Source organism: Rana temporaria, chromosome 5 (assembly GCF_905171775.1).
Source record: "Rana temporaria chromosome 5, aRanTem1.1, whole genome shotgun sequence".
Lineage (NCBI taxonomy): Eukaryota > Metazoa > Chordata > Amphibia > Anura > Ranidae > Rana > Rana temporaria.
Genome location: NC_053493.1, coordinates 44,882,684 through 44,909,373, shown reverse-complemented (window position 1 = coordinate 44,909,373; position 26,690 = coordinate 44,882,684). Strand labels below are relative to the sequence as shown.

At 42.5% G+C, this 26,690-nt stretch overlaps 1 protein-coding gene across 1 annotated transcript in view; it reads right to left on the bottom strand.

Moving 5' to 3' along the window:
- MALRD1 (MAM and LDL receptor class A domain containing 1) overlaps nt 1-26,690 on the bottom strand; it is a 529,217-nt gene that overhangs the window by 60,463 nt on the left and 442,064 nt on the right. Inside the window, exons 34-36 of the mRNA XM_040352491.1 lie at nt 17,281-17,553; nt 11,602-11,724; nt 9,600-9,666 (exon numbers count right to left, since the gene is read on the bottom strand). Coding sequence (XP_040208425.1) covers nt 9,600-9,666; nt 11,602-11,724; nt 17,281-17,553 — 463 coding nt within the window. The remainder of the gene's footprint in view (nt 1-9,599; nt 9,667-11,601; nt 11,725-17,280; nt 17,554-26,690) is intronic.

Here is a 26,690-nt window from a genome sequence, read left to right as displayed (position 1 = left end):
CCGGGCACACGCACGGGAGTCGGGGGCGAGCGGGGAGCGCGCGCGCGCGCCTCCGGCGGCGCGCACGCGCCCCCTAGTGGCGGCTATACGATAGGACGTATAGCTACGGGCTCTCGCCCAGGAGAGCCGACCTGCCGCCGTATAATGACGGTGCGCGGTCGGCTACTAGTTAATGGTCTAGAAAAAACAATGTTTTTTTCAGCCTGAATATTGTTAAGCCTGCCTTGCCTACACACGATCGTGAAGAAAAAATGCTCTAGCAAAGCGCGGTGACGTACAACACGTACGACAGCACTATAAAGGGGAAGTTCCATTCAGATGGCGCCACCCTTGGGGCTGCTTTTGCTGATTTCATGCTAGTAAAAGTTTGGTGAGAGACGATTCGCGCTTTTCAATCTGTGTGCTTTTCAGTCTGTTACAGCGTGACGAATGTGCTATCTCCATTACGAACGCTAGTTTTACCAGAACGAATGCTCCCGCATCATAACTTGCTTCTGAGCATGTGCGTTTTTTTCACATCGTTAAAGCCCACACACAACCATTTTTTACGACGTGAAAAATGACAATGTGAAAAATGATGCAAAAATTTAGAGCATGTTCTAAATTTTTTATGGCCATTTTTCACGTCGCGAAAAATGCTCTGGAGCTCACACACGATCGTTTTTAATGACATAAAAAAAAGTAATTTTTCACATCATGAAAAACAGTCGTGTGTACGCGGCATTAGGGAAATTCCCAAAACATGGGAGTGTGCTTGAGGACTGAGGTTGAGAACCACTGCTCTAGAAGACACAACCACCACTTGACTATGGAAACGGATTGGACTAAAATATTATATAGATTCAACTGCTAAGGTTCCCCTTTATTTGAACACCAAACAGGAAGTGCATGGAAGGTTAGGCTAATATAACACGCAGGTGTAAAACTGAACACCTTAACCTGCCTGGCGGTCTTCCCGAGTCTGACTCGGGGTTTGATTTTCCTGCTGCGAGCGGAAACCCCGAGTCAGACTCGGGCTTGCCTCGCTAGATCCACAGGCACAAGTTACTTACCTTGTCCCTGGATCCAGCGATGCCACCGCGCTGTGTGAGCGAGCGGGACCTCGCTCGATTCACACAGTGCCTCCGTGTGACGCCGATCTCCGTTCCCTGCGACGTTACGACGCACGGGGACGGAGAACGGCGCCAAATTCAAAAAAGTAAACAAACACCTTACATACAGTATACTGTAATCTTATAGATTACAGTACTGTATGTAAAAAAAACACACCCCCCTTGTCCCTAGTGGTCTGTCCTGTGTCATGCATGTCATTTTATATAATAAAAACGTTTCTTTCTCCCTGCAAACTGTAGATTGTCCATAGCAACCAAAAGTGTTCCTTTATGTCAAAAATAGTTTTAGATCAGCTAAAAAACAGCGATAATAAATTATAATCACTTGCAGAAATGTGCGATAGCGATTTGTGGGGAAATTCGTCATAAAAAAAAAAAAATAATGACAGCAACAATTCTGCAACTGAGCAAATTTCAGTGATTTTGATTTGATTACATTATTGAATAATTTTTATTATAATTATATTATTATTTGTTATAATTATTTATAATTATTTATTATATTATAATTTATAATTTTGTTTTTAAAAAAATGTCATACCTGGGATGCCTATTAGAATCTTGTTTGGTCAGATTTAAGTGAGTTATTTCTAAAAATTACAGACCTACAATATAAAACGCCAAATTTCCTTGCAAATAATGGTACCGCTTTTAGCATGTTTTTTCTGACAGAATCATACCGCCAGGGAGGTTAAAGTCAATAGGAAAAAAAAATGAGCCAAAGACAATAAGATTTGGAATAGCTTTGTTTCTGACTTGTGCCCCTTCCAGTATAATAAGCAATAACAATGGTGACATGGTTTCAAGTTTACCATGCAGGCTGTGTGATACCAAGAGTTTCATGTTGCCTGGTACCTATGAGGTCAAAAACATTTCAGCTGTCAAACTGGAATGCAGAAGCATTGCTTGCTTTTATAGGTCTGTTAATGGGCAGCCATACCATAAAAAAATAAAAAATGCATAAAAAAAACGCAATGCAATATTACCAAATGTGAAAAACATGGGCAAACCTCCCATTTAAAAGATACGATTCAAAATTATATCTAAGCAAAATTTTGAGTTTTCCACAGAGGCTTTAGCATGTTTGCAGGGATTACATCTGACAGAGGACACCACTATAGTCATAAAAAAACAACTTTTATTAAAAATCCTTCAAGCTTTATTCGTTTCCTGGGATATAAGCCTTCCTAGAGTTGTGCTTTGATATCTGCAACCAGAGAGAAATGCAGACACAATACACAGTGCACTTACATCTCCCCCATACCAAGCCGTGGCTTAATCTTCAAAAGAAAAACACAATAATCTACCCAATTCCGTTCAACCAAACCTACAGCTCTTAGGTAAATAGACAGTCCAGCTCAAGGAGGAAAAAACACACTATTTTGACTAAATTATTATTTTCTTGCATATACATATAGTGGCCTGTACTAGCAAAACAAATTGTAATAACACAGGATAGAAATCAGGCAACATAAGTAGCGTATTTCACAGGTTACACTGGTCAAAAGCCTACCAAGGCCCATGCCAGTACAATTTAATTTAGTGGCCAGTAATTTGATAGACCTTTGGAAAAAGATACATTTTGCAGTTATAAGTTGGGGATGTGGTGCCATGTGATCACTCATCAATCCTCTCCACTGATATCTGCTCCATAGACCTCTGACCATCATGGTGCCCACCTAGGAGATTGAGGTAGACACCTATCCACACTTATCTAGTAGTGCTGTGCTCAATGTCACATGACAATTCTGATGGGAAGGGAAGGGTATGCATTCTAGTTGCAAGTCTGGATAGCGAAGGGTGGAACTACTTCAGGTCTCAATATACAGATTTTGTAAACTACACAGTAAATGTATATATTCAGCTATGCTAGGCGCCCCTAATTGCCTATACTAAACACTCCTCATCACTGTATGTTTCCACCTCTAATGTGATGGTGCTCTGGCACCTTTGGCATATTTTAACTATATTTGGGCTGCTGTCTATTCTTTTAACTGGTCCATCTTGAAGGGTCTCTAGTGAATGGATAGGCTGCATTTTCAGTGATGTCATCTGTCTCTAGTGAATGGATAGGCTGCATTTTCAGTGATGTCACCTGTCTCTAGTGAATGGATAGGCTGCATTTTCAGTGATGTCATCTGTCTCTAGTGAATGGATAGGCTGCATTTTCAGTGATGTCACCTGTCTCTAGTGAATGGATAGGCTGCATTCTCAGTGATGTCACCTGTCTCTAGTGAATGGATAGGCTGCATTTTCAGTGATGTCACCTGTTTCTAGTGAATGGATAGGCTGCATTTTCAGTGATGTCACCTGTCTCTAGTGAATGGATAGGCTGTATTCTCAGTGATGTCACCTGCCTCTAGTGAATGTATTGGCTGCATTCTTGGTGATGTTACCTGTCTCTAGTGAATGGATAGGCTGTATTCTCAGTGATGTCACCTGCCTCTAGTGAATGTATTGGCTGCATTCTTGGTGATGTTACCTGTCTCTAGTGAATGGATAGGCTGCATTCTTGGTGATGTTACCTGTCTCTAGTGAATGGATAGGCTGCATTCTTGGTGATGTCACCTGTCTCTAGTGAATGGAAAGACTGTATTTTCAGTGATGTCACCTGTCTCTAGTGAATGGATAGGCTGTATTCTTGGTGATGTCACCTGTCTCTAGTGAATGTATAGGCTGTATTTTCAGTGATGTCACCTGTCTCTAGTGAATGGATAGGCTGTATTCTTGGTGATGTCACCTGTCTCTAGTGAATGTATAGGCTGTATTTTCAGTGATGTCACATGTCTCTAGTGAATGGATATGCTGCATTCTTGGTGATGTCACATGTCTCTAGTGAATGGATATGATGCATTCTCAGTGATGTCATCAATGTTTACTGAATAAATCCGCTGCATTCTCAGTGATGTTACCAGTCTCTGGTGAATGGATAAGCTGCATTCTCAGTGATGTCACCCATCTCTAGTAGATGGATAATAAATCGATAAGCTGTATTCTCAATTATGTCCCTAGTGAATGGATGGGATGTATTCTTAGTGATGTCACTAGTCTCTAGTGAATAGATAGGCTGCATTCTTGGTGATGTCATCCATCTCTATTGAATGAATAATCTGCATTCTCAATTACGTCCCCAGTGAATGGTCCCCATATTGATGTCACCAGTCTCTAGTGAAATGATGGGCTGTAATCTCAGTGAGGTCACCGGTCTCTAGTAAATGGTTAGACTGCATTCTAGGTGATGTCCTCCATCTCTAGTGATTGGATAGACTGCTTTATCTATTATGTCACCTGTCTAGGGAATGGATAGGCTGCATTTGCAGCCTTGTAAATCATAAAGTCTTGTTCTGATATTCTTCCCTTTCAATAGTTTGCGTCGTTCAAACACAACAGCAGTAAGAAGTACAGCACAGAATTTTCCATCACAGCGTGTGACTGACAGTCAAGGGCATTTCTCACTGAAGCCACAAATTACTGGGTGTCAGTAGCAGCAGACCATAAAGGTTAAGAAGGATCTTCCAGGTAGAGTACATTTCTTACACATAATTGATGGTCACATGTTCTTCCACCACCCAAAACTAAATTAAATCTTAACTCCATCCACAGCTTTTATTTTTCACTTACCAATACTCAAGACAGAGAAAGAGAGAAGACATAGGAAGCTAAATTGCTAACTTGCTAAATTGTCTGTGCACTGGGGAAGAATTAAGAATCAAGTATAAGTCATGTTACACAATAACCATTAATGCATTTCGATTTCATTTTTAGCAGTTTGCCTGGAGTTCTTCTTTCATCAGTATTTACTGCCATATACATATCAAATATGTCATAATAAAAGGTCTAGTAATCTGCCTATACAAATACAGTTTGGATGCAGGAATGCTAGTGAGGAAATAGGGTGAATTATTTCGAAATGAGGACGTTTATGTCATCTAAATCACCTATTTCAGTGCAGGCCTCTGGAGGCCTAATCTGTTCAGTTCCATAAGTGGTAAAATTTCCACCTGGGATCTGAGAAATCGAGCAGATGAAATCACATACAGCAGCTCCGACAGGCCATTTCTGAGTGATTAATGACTACATTGTGCAGGTAAAAATAGGTTGTAAAATAATGTCAAAATGTGGAGAATAAAGAAGCTCAGCATTCATCTCTGAATGTGCTGGACCCAGCAAAATGCACAAATATTGAGCTGAAGGCACACAATGCTCTGGGAAATATTCACAGTCAATGTGACCACATGCTCTGGGGGCCTATTGTAAAGCCAGGGCTCAAGTCCTGCGGGAACGCGTGGGAACGGAGTCCCTGCACTTTTTTCACAGCAGGAACGCAGTTCCCTTTGCAGGACTAGAGCAGCCGAGCCGCCCGAGCCAATCCTTCACTAAGCGGCGATGCCCAGCTCGAGTCACTGTCAGGGGCAGGCGAACCTTAGTAATCCTTTATGTTACTGGCCGCTTCCTGTATATGGATTCATCAGGTAGTGTGCGGGTATTCCTTCACTTCCATCACTTCCGCAATGTCTCCTGGGAGCTTTTGTCATTGTTCCCAGGAGACATTACTATTCCTTTATATTGGCTTTTGGATTTTACAAATGCAGCAATTTAGAAATCAGATGAAAGGTTTAGCACTGAGAAACACTTTTTCATAGATAAAAAGTGCATTTTATATACATCTACATAGATCAGACCAAAATGAGGGATAAATGAGGAGGAATGAGGGACAGAGGGACATTGCTCCAAATCAGGGACAGTCCCTCAAAATCAGGGACAGTTGGGAGGTATGTGAGTGGGACCAGTGTGTGGATGGACCAGAGGGTCCAAGTTTTCTAAAGATTTCCTGTATTGCAGTTGCACCAGCCATCAGAGGAAGCAGCATAGTATGACGGCGCCAGCTAGGAACAGCTTGAAACACCAAGAGAAGAGCCTGGCAAACATCTGGACTTGTTTTGGTGAGGGGGCACTTGCCCAGATAAATACAGTGCACTGTTACTATTTAAACTAGTTCCAGACTGTCGCTGGCATCAAAAGTCCCACAGGAGTAGTTCACTCAGACATAGACTGTGTATAGTACAACTTCAGGGTTGGTCTCCCTGCACTGCAAAGTAATATTGAGTTGCAACCTTTATTGAAGAAGAAGCTTTAACAGTGTTCTATGTGCAAACTTTCAGCTACCAACACATCAGTTCTATTATTCCTTTGCTACCTGCTAATTTCCTTACCTGGATTTACAAAAACTGTAGTATAATCTAATTAAGCTAGCCGAAGAGGAAGAAGGAAAAAAGACATTTCCTATACAGCATCACAACTTCAGGTTGATAGAGCTGAACAGTGTACTGAATTCTAGGGGGAGCCCTTGAGTACATTATATGGACAAATGTATTGTATTTCACTGCAGCATGGTGCCTAATATTTTACTACAGGTGTAGTGTGTGCTCTGAGGAGGAAGTGAGAAGGTGCTCAGTATCAGGGTTTTATCATATTGAGCATAAGTCCCACCCTTTGCCTGTTTGCATATGCTCTTAAAGTAACCATTGAATTTGGGGTTTTGCATACACTTTGATTGATATTGCTGTCATTCTTTATGTTGTAATGACCCCATGTGTCTAATGTGCTAAATACATTTCTTCAGTAAACCGTTTAAATGGTTAATTCGCAATTTTTGTGAGACTCTATCTCTTACTAAATGTGGGAGAGGTGACGAGTACCAGGGTAATGGTAAATATACAGTACAGTGTGATATTACTGTGTTTCTCTTTACCATTGTGTATTACACTAACACTGCTATACAGTTGTGCCAAGGGGGGTCGAGACATTTTTCTGGGGTTGAGAGGCAGAATGCAGGCCCAATCAATTATCAGCAGCTCCTTAGGGGGTCAGTGCTACACTTGTTTGAGGGTTTTTGTCTCAAGTTATTGAAGCTAGAGGGTTAGCATGACAGCCGGGCAGTTAGCATCTCTATTATTCTGAAGCCTCGTACACACGACCGAGGAACTCGACGGGCGAAACACATAGTTTTCCTCGTCGAGTTCCTTGTTAGGCTATCGAGAAACTCGACAAGGCAAGTTTCTCCATTCCCGTCGAGGAAATAGAGAACTTGCTCTCTTTTTGGCTTGTCTAGTTTCTCGACAGTTTCCTCAACGAAAACGTACACACGACCGGTTTCCTCGGCAAAAAATATCTCCCAGCAAGTGTGTACGAGGCCTGAGTGTCTGTTTCCTTTATCTAAAGTCAAAACCTTGTTTGTTTTTTTAAACACTTGTCTACTGGCCACTTTTACCCCCTTCCTATCCAATTGCAGGGTGATGCAACACTGTACCCAAACAACATTTTTATCATTTTTTTTGAGACAGATAGAGCTTTCTTTTGGTGGTATTTAATTACCACTGGGGTTTCTTATTTTGTGTTATAAAATTGTGTAAATAAGTAATTTTTCTCCTTCACTGATGTGCACTGATGAGTTCATACTGATGAGCTTTGATGAGTTCATACTGATGGGCACTGATAGGCTTCACTGATGTGCACTGATGAGGTTACACTGATGGGCACTGATAGGCTGCATTGATCGGCACTGATGAGGAGGCACTGATATGTGGCACTGATGGGCCCTGATAGGTGGCACTGACGGGCATCCCTAATATGCACTGACAGGCAGCACTGATGGGCACTGTTGGAGCTGCACTGATCATCAGGAAACTGATGATCAGTGCCCTAATTATCAGTGTAGATATCACCTGTGTGGATTGCTGCTTACTGGCTCTCCTCTCCTTGCGTGCTGTCAACCAGCAAATCCTGTTTACACTGTGATCAGCTGTGATTGGACACAGCTGATCACATGGTAAAGAGCCGCTGTGATTGTCTCTATACCCCGATCTCTAATCAGCTTTGTGTGAAGGACGCAGTAATCACAGATCACTGCCGATGCACGTCGCCAAAGTGTGTGACCTTGCTGTAGCCGTCATTATACTATAACGCAGCCGTGAAAATGTTCAATTGTGGGTAGGGTTGGAATGGGTTCAAATGTTTTTATTTGTCCCAGTGGGGAGATTTTTCTTTACATCCTCTCCCACAGAGCCATGTAAAAAGGGAGAGGAAATCTTTCCAAAGTGAGAAAAACCCTCTATGCTACCCATGATGTCTCCTTGAGGACAATGGACTTTTAGACATTTGCGCATCCTCGGGAACACTGACCATTATGACAGCACCCCTTTGTTCATCAATAAAGAGGAGGGATTAGCTCCATATACTGTAGATTTCCCATCAAGTTGGAAAAGCTTCTTGCTAGATTTTGAGCACTTATGAGTACATTTTTGCTCCAGCCTCAGATAACTATAAATAGCCTTCACTAAGTCTAAGGGCCCTTTCACACGGGCGGACGAACGGACCGTTTATTACAAGTCCATTTACGGACTTGTAATGCATCCCTATGGGATTGTGGACGTTAGCGGATGATGCATCCGCTAACGTCCGCAAAGATCCGGGTCCGCAAAGATCCGCTTTTTCAGACAGAAGAAAACCCTATTTTTCTTCCGTCTGGCGGAACGGATCGTATGATACGGACACACGGTCCGTCTTCATCCGATTCCCCATAGGGGAGAGCGGAGGAAAGACAGGGCGGTCTCTGCAAAGTGTGCGGGGACCGCCCTGTCCGCCGACAGCTCAGCAGGGATTTACGGATGATCCCCGCTGAGCCGACGGACACACACGGGGCGGATCAATACGGATCCGCTCCGTGTGAAAGAGCCCTAACACACGATAATTTTTCAACATAAAAAAAAACAATGTTTTTTAGCATGTAGAAAAAAACGAATCAGCTAAAGTATCCCCAAGGGTGGCGTCATTTGCCAACTTCATCATTAAAACGACGTTGCCCACACACCATCGTTTTAAAAAAATGCTCTAGCAAAGCGCGGTGACGTACAACACGTACAACGGCACTATAAAGGGGAAATTCCATGCAAATGACGCCACCCTTGGGGATACTTTAGCTGATTCTGTGTTAGTAAAAGACGATTCGCGCTTTTCTGTCTGTTACAGCGTGATGAATGTGCTTACTCCATTATGAACGGTAGTTTTACCAAAATGAGCGCTCCCGTCTCATAACTTGCCTTTGAGCATTAGCAGGTTTTTACAGTCGTTTTAGCCTACACACGATCATTTTTTCCAACCCGAAAAACAACGTTTAAAACTTTGTTAAAAAATGCAGCATGTTTGAATTTTTTTTTGGTAGTTTTTTAGAACCCGAAAAATGATGTGAAGCCCACACACGATCATTTTAAATGACATTTTTTTAAAACAACGTTTTATTCATGCCGAAAAATGATCGTGTGTACGCGGCATTAGAATAGCCAGTTAAATAGAAGCTAAGATCAGACAGTGTTTTCTGATCCAGATTGTTGAATATCTACATTTCATTTACTGCACATGGTATTACAGATAAGTCAATAAATGTTTCCATATAAAGCAAATCAGAACTTTGTAAAGTTGTAAAATTACCTGCATACAGGAACTTCATTTTTAAGAACACATGTTCCGTCATTTTTGCAATATTCTTTAGGGCATACTAAAAAAGATAAAAATAATAATAATAATTTTTAGATGTTAAAAATGTGTGTGTCCCTTCCTTTGCCTTTTCCTTCCCAACTCTTACCATATTTTAAATTGAATGCATTTGCATGAACATATTGGTAAATTGTAAACACTACGACCTTGGCGTTTGTAGTTCCAACATGTTCTCTTACCTACATCCATTCTGTTCCTACTAACTGTATATTATCTTTCATTGAACAATGCACATCCTACACAACAAATGTGGGTGTGCTTCTATTAGTAGTTACTGATTCTCATAGCTCTGCGCCAGGGCTAGAAACTTCTACTCCAAATAGGACTAAATGAGTGTACAGACTGAAGCCTCGTACACACGCTCGGTTTTCTCGGCAAGAACCAGCAAGAAAACTGCTGGCAGAGCCGAGTATACCGAGCGTGTGTACGAGGCTTTCAGGTTTCTCGTCAAGAAAACTGCCTAAAATCTTGATGAGAAAAATAGAGAACCTGCTCTTGTCGAGATTCTCGGCAGTGTTTTCCTGACGAGAAACCAGAGAGTGTGTATACTTACCTGTCGCCGTGGAAACCCGCGCATGCTCGAAATGACTTTGACGCATGCGCGGTAGCTTCCTAGGCATAGGTAGGTTGAAGCAAGATGGCGGCGACGGCATCGAATGTGAAGAGGGCATGCTCCTCGTACGCGATAAAGTCACTGCGTTCTTGCCTTTTAAAAGAACCGAAGTGCTTTAGACTGTAGATTCAACTAGGGTTTAATATAGGGTTATACATACTAGGTTGGTGTTAAGGTCACAGAATGGGAAATGCTGGGTACATGTTTACCAGTTTACATACATGTTTATGCTTGGACAGTATTTGAATTGGGGTGGGGGGGGGGGGGAATCATTCTTGTACAGGCTTTTTGGTGACTATTTCTTCCATTAGAGTTTATTAATGGTTAAGCAGGTGCTTTATCGTAGGGGTCACTTTACCGCAAAGCAGCTTTGTTACAAACGTAGTATACAAAATAGCATTTTTTTTTTCGGTAGTCCAAGGGTAATTATCAACATTATGTAAAAATGACATACGGTCAAACCTTTTGATAAAAAATAGACATTTTATCACTGTAGCCTACTATGCAGATACTGCAGATTCCAAAACAGCCAACTTTTTTTCCCTTGACTTTGGCTTGCAATTCATGTTCATTTGATTGTATGTATCATATGTAATGCACAGGTAGCAAAACTTTTCTTTTTCTAGTTTTGGATAGAGTGGGAGGAGTTTGGAGCCCTGTTATGTTTTTAGTACTATCGAGGGCTCCTCTACAGACAGTTTTTTTCTCACTTAACTGTCCCATTGACAACAGTTTCACCAGAGAGGAAATCAGGAAAAATCTGCAACAGAAACAGACTTTTTTTTTTGGAAATACTCACAATAAACAAGGGAACATTTCTTTAACAAAACCACAAATAGCTGTAAAAACATAAAAGGGTTCTAATCCTTACCCACTCTATCCAAAACTAAAAATTGTTTTGACTGGACTTTCATGTTTTATGGTAGCATTCATTGGCTGAATTTACACCAAAACAGACAGCTGCTAGAGCGCTTTACCTGTCCAGCAGCCGTCTGTTCCAACTGCAGTAAGGGGCAGTGCAGTGAGCGTTTTTTTTTTTGTACAAACTTTATTTGAAGTGTACAAATTGCGCTGTACAGCAGCATGATGCAATGTACTGCTGTACAGTGACATGTGATCCTGTACGGTGCCCTGCAATAAAATGCACAAAGTCTGCATTTTCGGGCAGCTCTGGGCCACGTTGTAGTGTGAATGGGACACACATAAATCGTTTTCTCTGTGTTCTTGCTGTGACCAGCCTTTTACAATGATGTAAAATGTTGGTCACCACAAATAGTCTGAATTCAGTCTTATTTATATATACTGCAGGCAGGATCTCATTACCTGAACAGAGAGACTCATCTATGTAGTTGCTGCAGTCTGGTTTTCCATCACACCTCTGATCAACAGTCAGCCATGTATTGGTGGGAATGCATAGAATGGAACCATTGGCAGAAACTAGAGAAGCTAGAGAACATAACAAAACAATCAGTTTAAATGGATACAATGGTTACACTCGGGGTCATTCAATAACAAATGCAAATCAGTCCTAAACAATTTATTGGAGTGAATAGGACTTTCAAGATAGAAAGAGCGAGAGCGCCTAATTACTTTACTAGGCCTGTAGCCAAGCAAGCTTATGATTAGTATGTGACCAAGCCAGCAGCTCCCGTGCAGCTAAAGTACCTGGAACCTCCTGGAGCTAAAATATTCCAGCTTTATTCTTATTTTTCAATCCATAATGTCCACAATTGATTACAACTGTACTCTTATTTTTCCTTCTATGTACTAAACACATTTTAGGCCTTATCAGGGTTTCATGCCAACAGCTGCCTTTGGGAAGCCCCATTTAATGCAATGAGGGCCTGACAGCGCACATTGGCATTCACATGTAGTTAGACATGCCCTGATTACCTGTGGATGTTTGTCACTGAATGCAGACAGTTTGCATTTAGAACCGATCATCCAGAGATAATTGCTGAATGTCTGATTACTTGTGAATGGCTGCAGTGCCAGTAGGCATTATCAGCCTCTTATTGCTTTGAATGAGTCAGCCCATAGTCAGACCTAAATGCATGTGAGAATGAGGCCTTGCTATAACATTGGTTAGTTGCAGCAATCCTCCTCCCTTTTCCAAAATGGTGCATTACAAGTCAAACTGCCGGCACCAATTTGGTAAACTTTTTCTTACTCTCATAACTGATTGTTTCCCTAATTTTCGGGTCACTGGTATTTAGATAAAACACTCTCTTGTGGAATATAGAGGGCATTCATCTCTTGGTATGCAAGTTCAGATTAGCAATGCATGACAAATGTGTGCACTAAGCCATTCTGCTCAGGACATTCTATCAGACCCAGCAGTTAGTGGGCACTTGGTGGGTTTAGATGCAATTGGCAAGTGTTGAGCACTTGCACTTAGCTCATTCTTCTTGTGTCCATGTGAACACATCTTTATAGAAAGTAAACATGGTATGTGTGCAGAAGTGTGCTGACATGTTCTGTAGACCATGAAGACAAACTGTTGGCCAGAAAACGTATCAGCTGTTTAATTAATGATTATATAGACGGGAGCTGAACTGACATTGAGCATTTTCTTAGAATGGGAAAATCAGTATCAGACTGTAAGGAAAAGAGGAAAATAGTTCAGGCCACCTTAGAGGACAGGAACACAAATACATCTATACAGAGAGTGTTAGTTAATTTCTTACTCATATTTAGTCTTTCAAAATTCACTAAATAAAATATTCTCAAAGGGGGTACATGCAGATTCTACAGTATTTGTTGAGCACATATTTAGGTTAGTGTGGGATATGTCTTAGCTGGCTCCAACACTCTCCAATTAACCAGAACTTTGTGGCTCTTTGACAATTACACCTATTCTTTGGCCAAAGGTATGTGGACACACCCTCAAATGTTTTACTTCAAGTGTTCCAGTAAAGGTACTGTTAGTGATACATCATTCAACGTCATTTTAGAATGGTGTGCCCTTCCAAACATGTGACACCAGTTTAGGGAAGGTCCAATCCTCTTACAGCGTGACGGTGACCTTGTGCACGAGGCCAGCTTCATAAAGGCATGGTTTGATTAGCTGGATTGAGCTTGGAATGAATTGGAACACTAAGGCCCGTACACACCACCGAGTTTCTCGGCAGAATTCAGCCAGAAACTCGATCGGAGCTGTATTCTGCAGAGAAACCCGGCCGTGTGTACACTTTCGGCCAAGGAAACCGACAAGGATCTCGTCGGGCCAAACAGAGAACATGTTCTCTATTTCCTCGTTAGTCAACGGGGAAACTTGGCTCGCCGAGATCCTCGGCGGCTTAACAAGGAACTCGACAAGCAAAACGATGTGTTTTGCTCGTCGAGTTTCTCGGCCGTGTGTACGGGGCCTGACTGTGAGCCAGATGTTCTCATCCAAAATCAGAACCTGACCTAACAAATGCTCTTTCGGCTGAATGGGACACACTCCAAAATCTTGTGAAAAGCTTTTCCAGGAGAGTAGAGGCTATTGGCTTTGTGTGTGGTGGTGGTGGTGAGGATTTCTCAGAAGAAATTAGGACATTTAAAAGCAAAATGGAAGGATGAGGTAAGTGAAGGAGGACTGCACTAAGGTAAAGGAAGCTATTTAGGAAAAAAAAAATTGTACCTTTACAACCTCTTTAAGCTAGTTTTTATTTTTATTTTTTACAAAAATGGAGGTTTACTTTAAGAGAATGGATTTAGCAGTATAACTTTCACAATATTTAAAAGATAATCTTTCTGGCTAAAAATTTCTTTGGATAAAAAAAAATATATATATCCTGTAATTAGTTACATATTTCACAGATTTTCTGTTTACAAAATATTAGTCTTTTTACTGTAGTTCTTTGTCTGCTTTTCAGAGCTTGTATTTTATCTCTAAATAGCACGTTTGTTGAAATATGTCATCACCTAAAAAAAAAATGACTATTTTATCAGCAAAAAGTAGTTTACACTACAAAGTAAAAGCATCATTTACAGAGCTGTGATTCTATATCAAAGTAAGGGAAATCATTAGAAGAAAACTTTCTTGGTCCTCTACACTGTCAGTAGAATTGGTTTCCCTCTGCTAATTAAAAAAAATGGAGTTCGTAAAAGTTAGGAAATATGAAAGATTTTCTCAAGGGTCATCCAGGGTAATAAAGATGGTAAAGATTTGTATTTTATCTATTTTGCAAAAGAAAACAGCTCTCCGGGGAATTAAAGGAATTCAAGCAATGTTAGCAATAATTGTTGTTTTTTCTTTGGAAAGTCATTAAAAAACACCTTTTTTTGGTGATAGTTTGTACACCTGGTCACAAATGTAAAAAAAATAAGCAGTTAGCAAAAATAACACAATAAAGGGCCTTTTTGAACATTGCAATCTACTGCGCTCCAAATGCACTGGATGTGCGATCTGCTGCGAATGTCAATAGATTTCTAACGACACCCCAAGACGCATCACATGGTACCGCAGTACTATGCCATCCAGTTGCAGAGCATTTTTAAAAGTAGTGCATGCACCATATTTGCTGCAAGCCAGTGCAATTTTAGCCCATTCAAATGAATAGGCTGAAAATCACAACACACTGAATTACACAGGAATTGCCCTGGAATGCGGAGTATGTTCCTGTGCGATTCCTAGTGTGAAGTAGCAGTCAATTAGTCTCAACGTGATTCCTCTCAAGCCTGCCTTGCATACACACGTTCGTGAAAAAGAATGCTTGCGCAAAGTGCGGTGACGTACAACACGTACAACAACACGTATAACAACACGTACGACAGCACTATAAAGGGGAAGTTCCATTCGAATGGCGCCACCCTTGGGGCTGCTTTTGCTGATTTCATGTTACAACGTGTTAGTAAAAGTTTGGTGAGAGACGATTTGCGCTTTTCAGTCTTTGTGCTTTTCAGTCTGTTACAGTGTGACGAATGTGCTATCTCCATTACAAATGCTAGTTTTACCAGAACGAGTGCTCTCGTCTCATAACTTGTTTCTGAGCATGCACGTTTTTTTATCCCCCGTTAAAGCGTACACACGACCGTTTTTCATGACGTTAAAAAATGACGAAAATTTAACGGCCATTTTTCTCGTCGAGAAAAATGCTCTGAAGTCTACATACGAATTGCATTATTTTTTTATGAAAAACGGTCGTGTTTACGCGGCATTAGGCTGGGTTCACACTTGATTCGGATGCAGATGACAGCAGTGGTCCAGTGCTGTCCAGGGACGAAACAGGCCTGAATTTTTGCCTGAATTTGGACCTGACTGATGTACAGAACCCTTGTCCAATTTGCTCCGCAGCCGCCCTGGAAATGTGTGAACCCGCCTCATTGAGCCAGTCACAGTCTTCTTTCATGCAAATTAGATGTGGGGAAACCCGCCTTAAGATCCCTTTCACGCTGGAGCATTTTTCTGGCATTTTTTCAGGTGCTTTGGTGTAAAAAAAAAAAAAAGCCTGTAAAGAAGCCTCATCTGCAATCCCAATGTGAAAGCCATAGTGCTTTCAGAGCCCTTTCACACTGCCAGCGCCCGAAAAACGCTGGTAAAGCGCTGCTAAGACCCCTTTCACACTGTGGCGTTTTTCAGGTCGCTTTGGCTTTAAAAAGGCTCCCTCAATGGGAAGGGGGCTTTAGGAGCGGTGTATTCAACGCTCCTAAATCGCTGCAAAGAAGCTGCTTGCAGGACTTTTTTTGATGCCCTGCCAGCGCAGAGCCTCAGTGTAAAAACACTCGGGCTTTCACATTGGGATTGGGATTGCAGATGCAGCTTCTTTCAAGCGCTTTGCAGGTGCTTTTTTTTAACGCTAAAGTGCCTGAAAAACGCCCCAGTATGAAAGGGGTCTAAGGATAAAATATATCAGCAGAGTCTGGAGGGACTTAGGGCCAGATTCACAAAGGAGATACGACGGAGTATCTCAGATACTCCGTCGTATCTTTTAGAGTATCTATGCGACTGATTCAGAGAATCAGTTACGCATAGATATCCCTAAGATCTGACAGGTGTAATTGTTTTACACTGTCGGATCTTAGGATGCAGTACCGCGGCCGCCGCTGGGGGGAGTTTGCGTCGTAAACCAGCGTCGGGTATGCAAATTAGGAGTTACGGCGATCCACGACGGTTTTTCGCGTTCGCTATGTCACTGCTAGTCTAGTTTCCCGTCGCAAAGTTAGTTGTCGTTTTGGGTGCCCTAACTTTACACAGCACACGTACAGTATGTGCTGTATAAAGTATGGCCGTCGTTCCCGCTTCGAAATTTAAAAATTCACGTCGTTTGCGTAAGACGTCCGGGAATACAGAAGTACGCTACGCACGTCGCCGCTCGAAAAAATTACGTCACTTCGTGCAAAGCACGGCGGGAATTTCGAAACGGAGCATGCGCAGTAGGTCCGGCGCGGGAGCGTGCCTAATTTAAATGGCACACGCCCATTTAAATTACGCGGAGGCCGCCAGCGTAGGTTTTCATTGCAAGTGCTTTGTGAATCAGACACTTGCGATGAAAACTTGCGGCGGTGTAGCTTACGATACGTTACGCCGCCGCTAGTCTACGTGAATCTGGCCCTTAATTTGTACAGCCTGGAGGAAAAGAAAGAAACATGAGACATGACTGAAACAGAAGAACATGGTGACATGACCTTGAACTACCAGGAGAAAAGTTTAAAACCAACCTTAGGAATTATTATTTTACCAAATGAGAAGTGATGCTAGGAGCAGACTTCCAAATTAAGTTGTGATTCAAACAACAGTAAGTTTGAAAATGCGCGGAAACACAGGTCTATAGTTAGACAAAAAGGTTAAGAAAACACAAAAAGCAAGAAAACAAATGTTGAAAAAAGAGGGTGGGGCAGACTTGAGGAACAGCTTTGTGTTTTTTGCCCTCATTCTTCTATGTTACCTTTAGTATATCCCTGTGAATTCCTTCGGATTTTATAGCTAGTACATAGAGCCTTGTATTCTGCCCAAATTTAAATTGTGCCCACCCTTACTTTATAACTGATTAACCATGAATTTTTTTTAACACTTACTACAATTATTTTCATCTTCACGCAGCAGACAATCAATTACTCCATCACACCACATCACCGCCGGGATACATTGTTTGTTGGAACACTGGACTTCTCTAATGTCACAATTTGGCTCGGGAGCTGTGCTGGGGATCACCGTAGGGCAGAAGATTTCATCCGTTCCATCTTTACAGTCCTCTGTCCCATTACACTTGGCAGACAAGGGCACACACTGCTTTTCATAGGCACATGTGAACAAGTCCTCAGGGCAGGTAGGCTTTGGTATTTCTGGCTCTGAAAAAAAAAAAAAAAACATGCTTATTTCCCTTATTTTGTAGTTTCACCTCTTCTCCTTTTTGTTAATTTCTTTTTTAAGTTTACAACCGTTTTTAACCACTTAAGGACCTTGGCCCATATTCTCTCTAAAAATCCGCGGGCTGCGCTTAAGGCACTTACACTCCGCTGTCCCAACTTACAGGAGCAAGTGTTGTATTCCCCAAACACTTGCTCCATAAGTTGGGACGGCGGAGTGTAAATGCCCCGGCGTAGCCTGGCGGATCTCCAAGGGGGCGGCTTGTATTCAAATTAAGCGCGCCCCCGATTCTAATGAACTGCGCATGCGCCGGGCTTCAAAAAGCCCAGTGCGCATGCTCCAGTTCTCTGCGGAAAACGTCAATGACGCCGACGTGTGCGTCATTGACGTAAAGTCGTATTCAAGAACGACTTACGGAAACGACGTACCCGACGAAAAAACACGACGCGGACCCGATGCCATCCGTAACATGGCCTACGTGGGACTTGCGGAAATTTACTCCTCATATAGCAGGACTAAATTTCCGCTTACGCAAACGACGTTAGCGACGGTTATGCGACGCGAACTCGTTCGGGAATCAGCGTAGAAGGAATCATTTGCATACGCAAATGAGTCCTTCACGTAAATGCCGGCGTCATTACATTTAAGATCCGCCAGTGTAAGTGACTTACAGATGGCGGATCTTAAGTGTATCTATGCGAAAATGATTCTAAGAATCAGTCGCATAGATACACGGGCCAAAAAAGGGAGATACGATGGAGTATCCTGAGATACTCCATCGTAACTTCTATGAGAATATGGCCCCTTGGCTGTTTTTCAGATTTGGTGTTTACAAGACTAAAACAGTTTTTTTTTTCTAGAAAATTACTCAAAACACCCAAACATTATATATATTTTTTTCTAACACCCTAGAGAATAAAATGGCGGTCATTGCAATACTTTTTGTCACACCGTATGTATGCAGCGGTCTTACAAGCACACTTTTTTGAAAAAAAATAAGACAACAGTAAAGTTAGCCCAATTTATTTATATGTTGTGAAAGATAATGTTACGCCAAGTAAAATGATACCCAACATGTCACGCTTTAAAATTGTGCCCGCTCGTGGAATGGCGTCAAACTTTTACCCTTAAAAATCTCCATAGGCGACGTTTAAAAAATTATATAGGTTGTATCTTTTGAGCTACAGAAGAGGTCTAGGGCTAGAATTATTGCTCTCGCTCTAACGATCGTGGTGATACCTCACTTGTGTGGTTTGAACACCGTTTTCATATGCGGGCACTACTCACGTATGTGTTCGCTTCTGCACGCGAGCTCGTCGGGACGGGAAGCTTTAAAAAAAAATGTTTTTGTTTTCTTATTTATTTTAATTTATTTTATTGATTTTTACACTGAAAAAAAAATGGATCACTTTTATTCCTATTACAAGGAATGTAAACCATCCCTTGTAATAGAAAAAAGCATGACAGGTCCTCTTAAATATGATATCTGGGGTCAAAAAGACCCCAGATCTCATATTTAGACTTAAATACAAAAAAATAAATAAAAAAAAGAATTGTGTAATTTGAAAAAATGACAACAAGAAAATATTGCTTTAAGAAGCATGGGCGGAAGTGACGTTTTGACGTCACTTCCGCCCTGCTATGCCAATGGGGACGGGTGGGGGCCATCTTGCCCTCACTCGTATCCCAGCCTAGCAGGGGAGAGGACTCGATCGCCTCCGCCGCTACCGACGGCTCCGGTAAGCGGCGGAGGGCGCGGGAGGGGGGGGCCCCTCTCCCGCCGCCGATAACAGTGATCTCACTGCGAATCCGCCGCGAAGACCACCGTTATCGTTTACAGGACCGCTCAAGGAAAAGATGGATATCTCAGTTGTGGCAGCAGCTGCTGCCGTTACCGAGATATCCATCTTTAAAAACAGGACATATATAGTCGTGAGCGGGTCCTTAAGTGGTTAATTATTATTTTAGTATTGATAAAAAATTATTTTTTTACAAATAAACATTTAATGCAGGGAATGCCAAGGCTTCAGTTTGTGCAGCTCGTGGCAGGTTGTCAAATAAGAAAGACCAGCACTAGTTCTGCACTTGATGACTCCTCTTGCAAACAGAAGACCCACACAGAACCCTCTCAGGGAGAGATGCGTGTATACCCTCCTGAGATCACACTATTGGATGTATAGTAACAGCTATGCAGCAAGCCAATTTAAACATCTCAAGCCCTGGAGCATCAGACCCGCTTGTTGTCTGCCAAAGGTTAAATATGAAACATTGATCTGCAGAATGTGTATTTATCTGATAAAAGAAAGAAAAATATAAATGTAGATATAGGCCGGCAGAATGGCATGGCTGTGCAAAGCAACGTACAGGACTATACGACAAGGTACACGGCACGATGTCCGCCAGTGTCCCGCGAACGTGTCACGGAGCTGCAGAACAGGGAGATGTAAACAAGGCATTTCCCTGTTCTGCCTTGTGACAGGACAGCGATCTACTGCTCCCTGTGATCGGGAGCAGTTATCAATGTCATGTCACTCGTAGCCCAGCCCCCCCACAGTTAGAATCACTCCATGGGACACACTTAACACCTTCCTCGCCCCCTAGTGGTTAACCCCTTCCCTGCCAGTGTCATTTACACAGTAATCAGTGCATTTTTATAGCACTGATTGCTGTATAAATGACAATGGTCCCAAAATAGCGTCAAAAGTGTCCGATGTGTTCACCATAATGTCGCAGTACGATAAAAATCGCAGATCGCCGCCATAACTAATAAAAAAAATAATAATAAAAATTCCATAAAACGATCCCCTATTTTGTTAACGCTATAACTTTTGCGCAAAAAAAATCAATATATGCTTATTGCGATTTGTTTTACCAAAAATATGAAGAAGAATACATATCGGCCTAAACTGAGAAAAAAATGTTATATCTTTTTTGGGGATATTTATTATAGAAAAAAGTAAAAAAAAAATATAGCTTTTTTTTTTCAAAATTGTCACACTTATTTTGTTTATAGCGCAAAAAATAAAAAGCGCAGAGGTGATCAAATACCACCAAAAGAAAACTCTATTTGTGGGAAAAAAAGGACATCAATTTTGTTTGGGAGCCACGTCACACGACCACGCAATTGTCAGTTAAAGCGGAGTTCCGGCCACAATTTCACTTTTTAAATATAAAAACTAAGGTCCGTTTTGTTAGGTTGTTACAGCATTTAGACACTTTATAAAATAGAAATTGACTGGGGCCATCTTCAGTGTGGGCATCATGAAGCCAGACTGTATGACTTCCTGGATTTCAGCCTTGCAGATCTCGCACATGCTCAGTGCTGCACAAGCAGTGTAATAGGTTTCAGATCAGGTTTCAGCACCTGTACTGTCCAAGTCACATGATTCTTCAAGACTGGGGAGTGCACAGACTCCTGGAAAGTTACACCCACTACATTCCCAGGAGTCTGTGCGGTGTAGGTTAGGAAGCTTAAGCACCTAGGTGCAGGAAGAGGGAAGATTAACTATTCTGCCTAGCAACAACACTTTGAAGGCATCTAAAAAAAAAAAAAAATGTCCTTAAAGGACTAATGACATTTTTTTAAAACTACTGATGTAATGTTATATTTATGGGTAGAACTCCACTTTAAAGCAAAGCAGGGCCACATCGCAAAAAGTGCTCTGGTCAGGAAGGGGGTAAATTCTTCTGGGCTGAAGTGGTTAAGGTATATTCCAATCAGACATTTGTGTGAAAATACATTGGGGACATCCTGCCTGTGCAGGGATTTCTCTCTTTATCCTTCATCTGTTGAACATGCCAGGTCACCCCCACTGTATAAAATCCTTTGGTTGTTGGCCACCTGGCGTTCTGAGCCTGTGATTGTGAAACTTCATCTAGTCTAATTATGTGTCCATCCGGTGCAGTCTAAGTATAAAACTTCCAGCTATACAGAAATAAATTATTCATGCATCTACTGCACCCCTAACACAGTCTATGGAAAATCTATAGGAAGAAGCTGCTGGGATGGTGATGTTGGGGAATCGGAAAATAAATGACTATCAAGAAACTGCTGTGCAATTTAAGTACTGTTTAATATGAATGAAAGCAAATTTGTTTTAAATGTTTGGGAAATGTACAGTGGCTATAAAAAGTCTACACACCCCTGTTAAAGGGTTTCTGTGATGTAAAAAAAAATGAGACAAAGATTAATCATTTCAGAACTTGCACTACATGGTTTTGGTAAATCTGACAAAAATCTGTCTCTTCCAGCAAAAGCCATGCAGAGAACTTCCATAGCATCAGAGGCATCTCATTGTTAAAAGGTATCAGTCAGGAGAAGGGTACAAAAGAATTTCCAAGGCATGAGCTATACCATGGCATACAGTGAAGACAATCATTATCAAGTGGAGAAGAAAATGGCACAACAGTGACATTACCAAGAACTGGACAACCCTCCAAAATTGATGAAAAGATGAGAAGAAGTACTAGAAACTAGTCAGGTAGGCTGCTAAGAGTCCCACAGCAACATTGTGGTACATGTGACAACAATTTCCCATATTCTTCATATGTCTCGGCTATGGGCTAGCGGGGCAAAACGGAAGCCTTTTCTTGCGAAAGAAAAACATCCATGCACAGCTAAATTTTGTAAAAACACATCCGAACTCTCCCAAAAGCATGTGGGAAAATGTGTTATGGGTCTGACGAAAACCAAGGTTGAACTTTTTGGCCATAATTTCTAAAGATATGTTTGGCGCAAAAACAACACTGCACATCACCAAAAGAACACTATACCCACTGTGAAGCATGGTGGTGGCAGCATCATGCTTTGGGTCTGTTTTTATTCAGCTGGAACAGGGGCCTTAGTCAAGGTAGAGGGAATTATGAACAGTTCTTAAAACCAGTCAATATTAGCACAAAACCTGCAGGCTTCTGCTAGAAAGCTGAACATGAAGAGAAACTTCATCTTTCAGCATGACAAAGACCCAAAGCATACATCCAAATCAACAAAGGAATGACTTCACCAGAAGAAGATTAAAGTTTTGGAATGGCCCAGCCAGAGCCCATTAAAAATCTGTGGGGTGATCTGAGGAGATGTCCTCGTAATCTGACAGATTGTGAATATGTGCCATGCCGACAGACTCATACCCAAAAAGACTGAGTGCTGTAATAAAATCAAAAGGTGCTTCAAAAAGTATTATTTTAAGGGTGTGCACACTTATACAACCATATTATTTTAATTTTCTATTTTCACTTCCCTCTGCCTAAAAGATTTCAGTTTGTTGCTCAACTGAGTTTATAGGTCACATTAAAGGTGGAAAAAGTTCTGAAATTATTTATTTTTGTCTCATTTTTTTACATCAGGGAAACCTGACATTTTACCAGGGGTGTGTAGACTTTTTATTTACTGTATTTAGAACTCAGATTAAAGTAGCAGTTTACATGAGATGGCTGTGATAGCATTTGCTATAATATGCACTTATGCACGTGTAGTGCCCCCTTACTTTCAGTATGGGCGCTACACTAAAGTTAGTGGGGAATGGGAGGCTTAGTTTTACTCCCATTCACAAATTATGGAAATTAGGCTGCTGTCAATTTCTAGAATTTGTCCTGTAGGTCATTCTGCGCTCCAGGGGTGTGTTATCACCCCTGGGCGGCAGTTGGCGCTAGAGGGATTCTGGAAGACCCACCTGCTCCCAGCAGTCAATCAGAGGAGTTCTTCCCTTGTTGGGCATGCTGGGGGGGGGGGGATATATCGGTGGCAGCCGCTTTTGGCGGGCTCTTCTTGCGGGGCCTGAGTTCCAGGTGCGGTACCCACCTTCTGGGTACGCGCATCCATGGGCCCCGCCACCGTGTCCTGCCATGCTGAGGCCGTGTGCCATGCGAAGCCTCCTTCTACTATTGAAAGGGGCCCCAGCAACTTGCTGGGTCCCTGCCTTCTGCGGAGAGGATCCTAAGCTGGGAGCTGTTCGATGGGGGATTGGCCCGGGAGAACCTAGAACTAGAGGTTGTCCGGGAGGCCCAGACAAACCATCGGGGATCCGGTCACCACACCGTATGACAGGTATGCTCAAGCTGTCAGTGGGTGACATTGATTGAACTAACTGGGAGGATTTGCTTACACTGTTTTTTACAAATCCTAAATTGTCCAGGCTGTGGCAGAGGCCCTGAGTCAGGCCTGTGGCAGAGGTCTGTTTCCTCCCAGTGATCTGTAAGTGACGCTCCGGCTGCCAGGCCTAAGCTAACTGCCTGTCCGGGGGCACTTTACCCACCCTTACTGGGGTGGCGACGAATTGAGCTACACCATTGCTGAGAGCAGGCTTGCGCTCTCTGAATATTCAAGGCCTGATACTAACAGTTCCTCTACGCTCATCAACCTTCTCTATCGTGTGTCATGTTGATGTTGGCCAGGTTGGGCCTTGGAATAAAGCATTAAAAAACTGAATTGGTGTCTGGACACTTGCTCTTTATTTATACTCACAGAAGTCAGCCCTAGACCAAGTCAAGAAGGTAACTTAGAAATCTGGTCCCAAACTAATCAGCGGCTCCTTCGGGGGTGAGCGCTACACACGGAATACTTGCACATTATAGCATACTTAGCTCTGCCTCTACGCTCTTCCAGTAATGCAACGTCCAAGTTTCCAGCTGATGTCCCATCACCTTATGCTCCACCATCTTCCGTTGCATTGGGTGTTCTTGCATTGGACATTTAATGGTCGCTGATGTAGTAACTACTGTACAATCGTGTTGGATGTACATTATCCCAGGCACCCAGCTCCATTCACTGCATCTTACAGGTGCCAGGAATGGCTCAGGACTGTACACTGCACCTATGCCACATGCAGTGTACATTTAACAAAAATATGTTAAATAAAATATTTTATTGGCAGAAGAGACCTATTGATCCAATAATGGCAAATAGGCTGTTCACATTGCAAGGAAAGTTACACTTTGCATGGCAATTTTTGCTGCTAGAGCTTGGTGAATATGGTGAAATTTCACTTTGGCTCCCAGTTGATGGTGGCTTCACATGTGGACTCTCTGATCAGAAGTGCATTCTTTGATCAAAAGTGCGAGTTAAAAACCAGGATTTGGCTATCATTTGCTTCTGCTTGCAGATTTGTTTTTTCCCCTCTTTTTCTCTGACACTTTTTAAACAGCTTTTTTTTCTTTTTCCTTTCTGCTAATTAAGGGGAGGGTTTAATTGTTCACAGGTGTGTGTTTGTTCACAGGTCTTCACAGGTGAGTATTAAAGTGGCTGTACAAGCTCCCAGAGGAGCTGGCTCCCAGTTGATGGTGGCTTCACATGTGGACTCTCTGATCAGAAGTGCATTCTTTGATCAAAAGTGCGAGTTAAAAACCAGGAGTTTGAAACAGGAGGTAAGACAGGAGTCTTCATTATTTTTTTTCAATCACTGATCCAGAACAAGCTTGCAGCTAATAAAGTTGGAACTCTTGCTATATAGATTCAGCGGTGCAGCAGACGCTCTCATCTTAGTCTGCTCACCCCAGGGATAGTGAGAGCAGGACGCTCTCAAACGAGTCGGCTCTCCCCAGGGATAGTGCAGCCAGGCAGGGTCCACCACACCCCCCTAGCCAATTGATCCAGGGTTGCACCGATCGCCGTTAAGGGGTCAGGAAGGAATTTTTTCCCCCGATCGCTGCAGATTGGCACAGCACGCCGGGGGTTTTTCGCCTTCCTCTGGACCAATCGGGGAGAGAAGACTCAACGAGTGACGGCTCACTTGGACAGTCTTCCACCCATCACGTCCGGCGTCTCGCGGCTCTTCCCGCATCCGCGCCAGACCAGGCCTCATTCGCGGCCGCCGCAATTAGGAAAGACTGATGACAATGTGACTGGCGACAATGGCTAATCTGCGATACTCTGCGCACTCTATTCGGGGTCTGAGTCAATTCGCAACAGCATTACCAGCCGTCACCAAAAAGGCCTTAAAAATAGAGCAACTTTTGAGATTCGATCGACGATCGACCATCAAAAATTTTAACTATTTAACCCAGCTCGAGCACATATCATGTGCTTTGATCAACACAAGATCGGCAGTAAAACACCGATTAGAAATCCACGATTTCTTACTACAAAACGATCTAGACTGCCTCTTTATTACAGAAAGCTGGCTCTCAGACGACTGCAACACCATTCTCGGAGAATTGGTGCCAGAAAACTATCGCATTATAACGGAAAACAGAATAGGGCAAAGAGGAGGAGGCCTGGCGGTGATCCACAAGAATCGCATTACAATCACTAAGCCAGCCCTTCAAAATCCTCTTCCATTCATGGAAACCCTTACTCTTCAACTTCAAACTTCCCCCCAGGAGACTGTTCACATTCTCCTCTGCTATAGGCCACCTGGGCCAAAATCGCAGTTTTTGCCATCATTAACGGAGTTTATATCCACTTATACCCTTAACAGCAAACACCTTTTGCTGCTCGGGGACTTTAATCTGTGGGCCAACTCCGCACAGGATCCCATTGCGGACGCCTGCATTGATCACCTGGAGGGATTAGGGCTACAGCAACTTATATGCGGGCCAACACATGCTTCAGGTCACACACTCGACCTAATTTTCAGACAAAATCTGAAAATAAGCATTTTAGAAAATGAACCATTGCCATGGACAGACCACCATGCAATTAATTTCATAATCTCCAAAATTCCCCCAGTGATAAAAGCACCCAAGCCGGTGACAATACACTGGGCTAGATCTCAGAAGAAGCTCCATTCGGAACTCTTCAAATCTACCTTGGGAAACAGAATCAAAACAATCCATCCACATCAAACAGCCGCAGATACACTGGACGCCATAAACGCAGCCCTGCTACAGTCAGCCGATTTAGTAGCACCGAAACGCAAAGCCTGCATTCGAAAAAGAAAGTCCGGCTGGTTCAACAACCAGCTGTCGCTTCTGAAGCAAGAGCGCAGAAGGGCGGAAGCCGCCTGGAAAAGAAGTCCTGCAGAGGATAACCTCATCATCTACAAGGCAATAACAACACGATATCATAAAGAAATCTTCAAAGCCAAGAAACATCATTTTTCTTTGGCGATTAACAGCGCCCTAAACCGCCCCCGCGAACTCTTCAAGATGGTCACCCAGACCATGAACCCAGGATGTCTTGAAG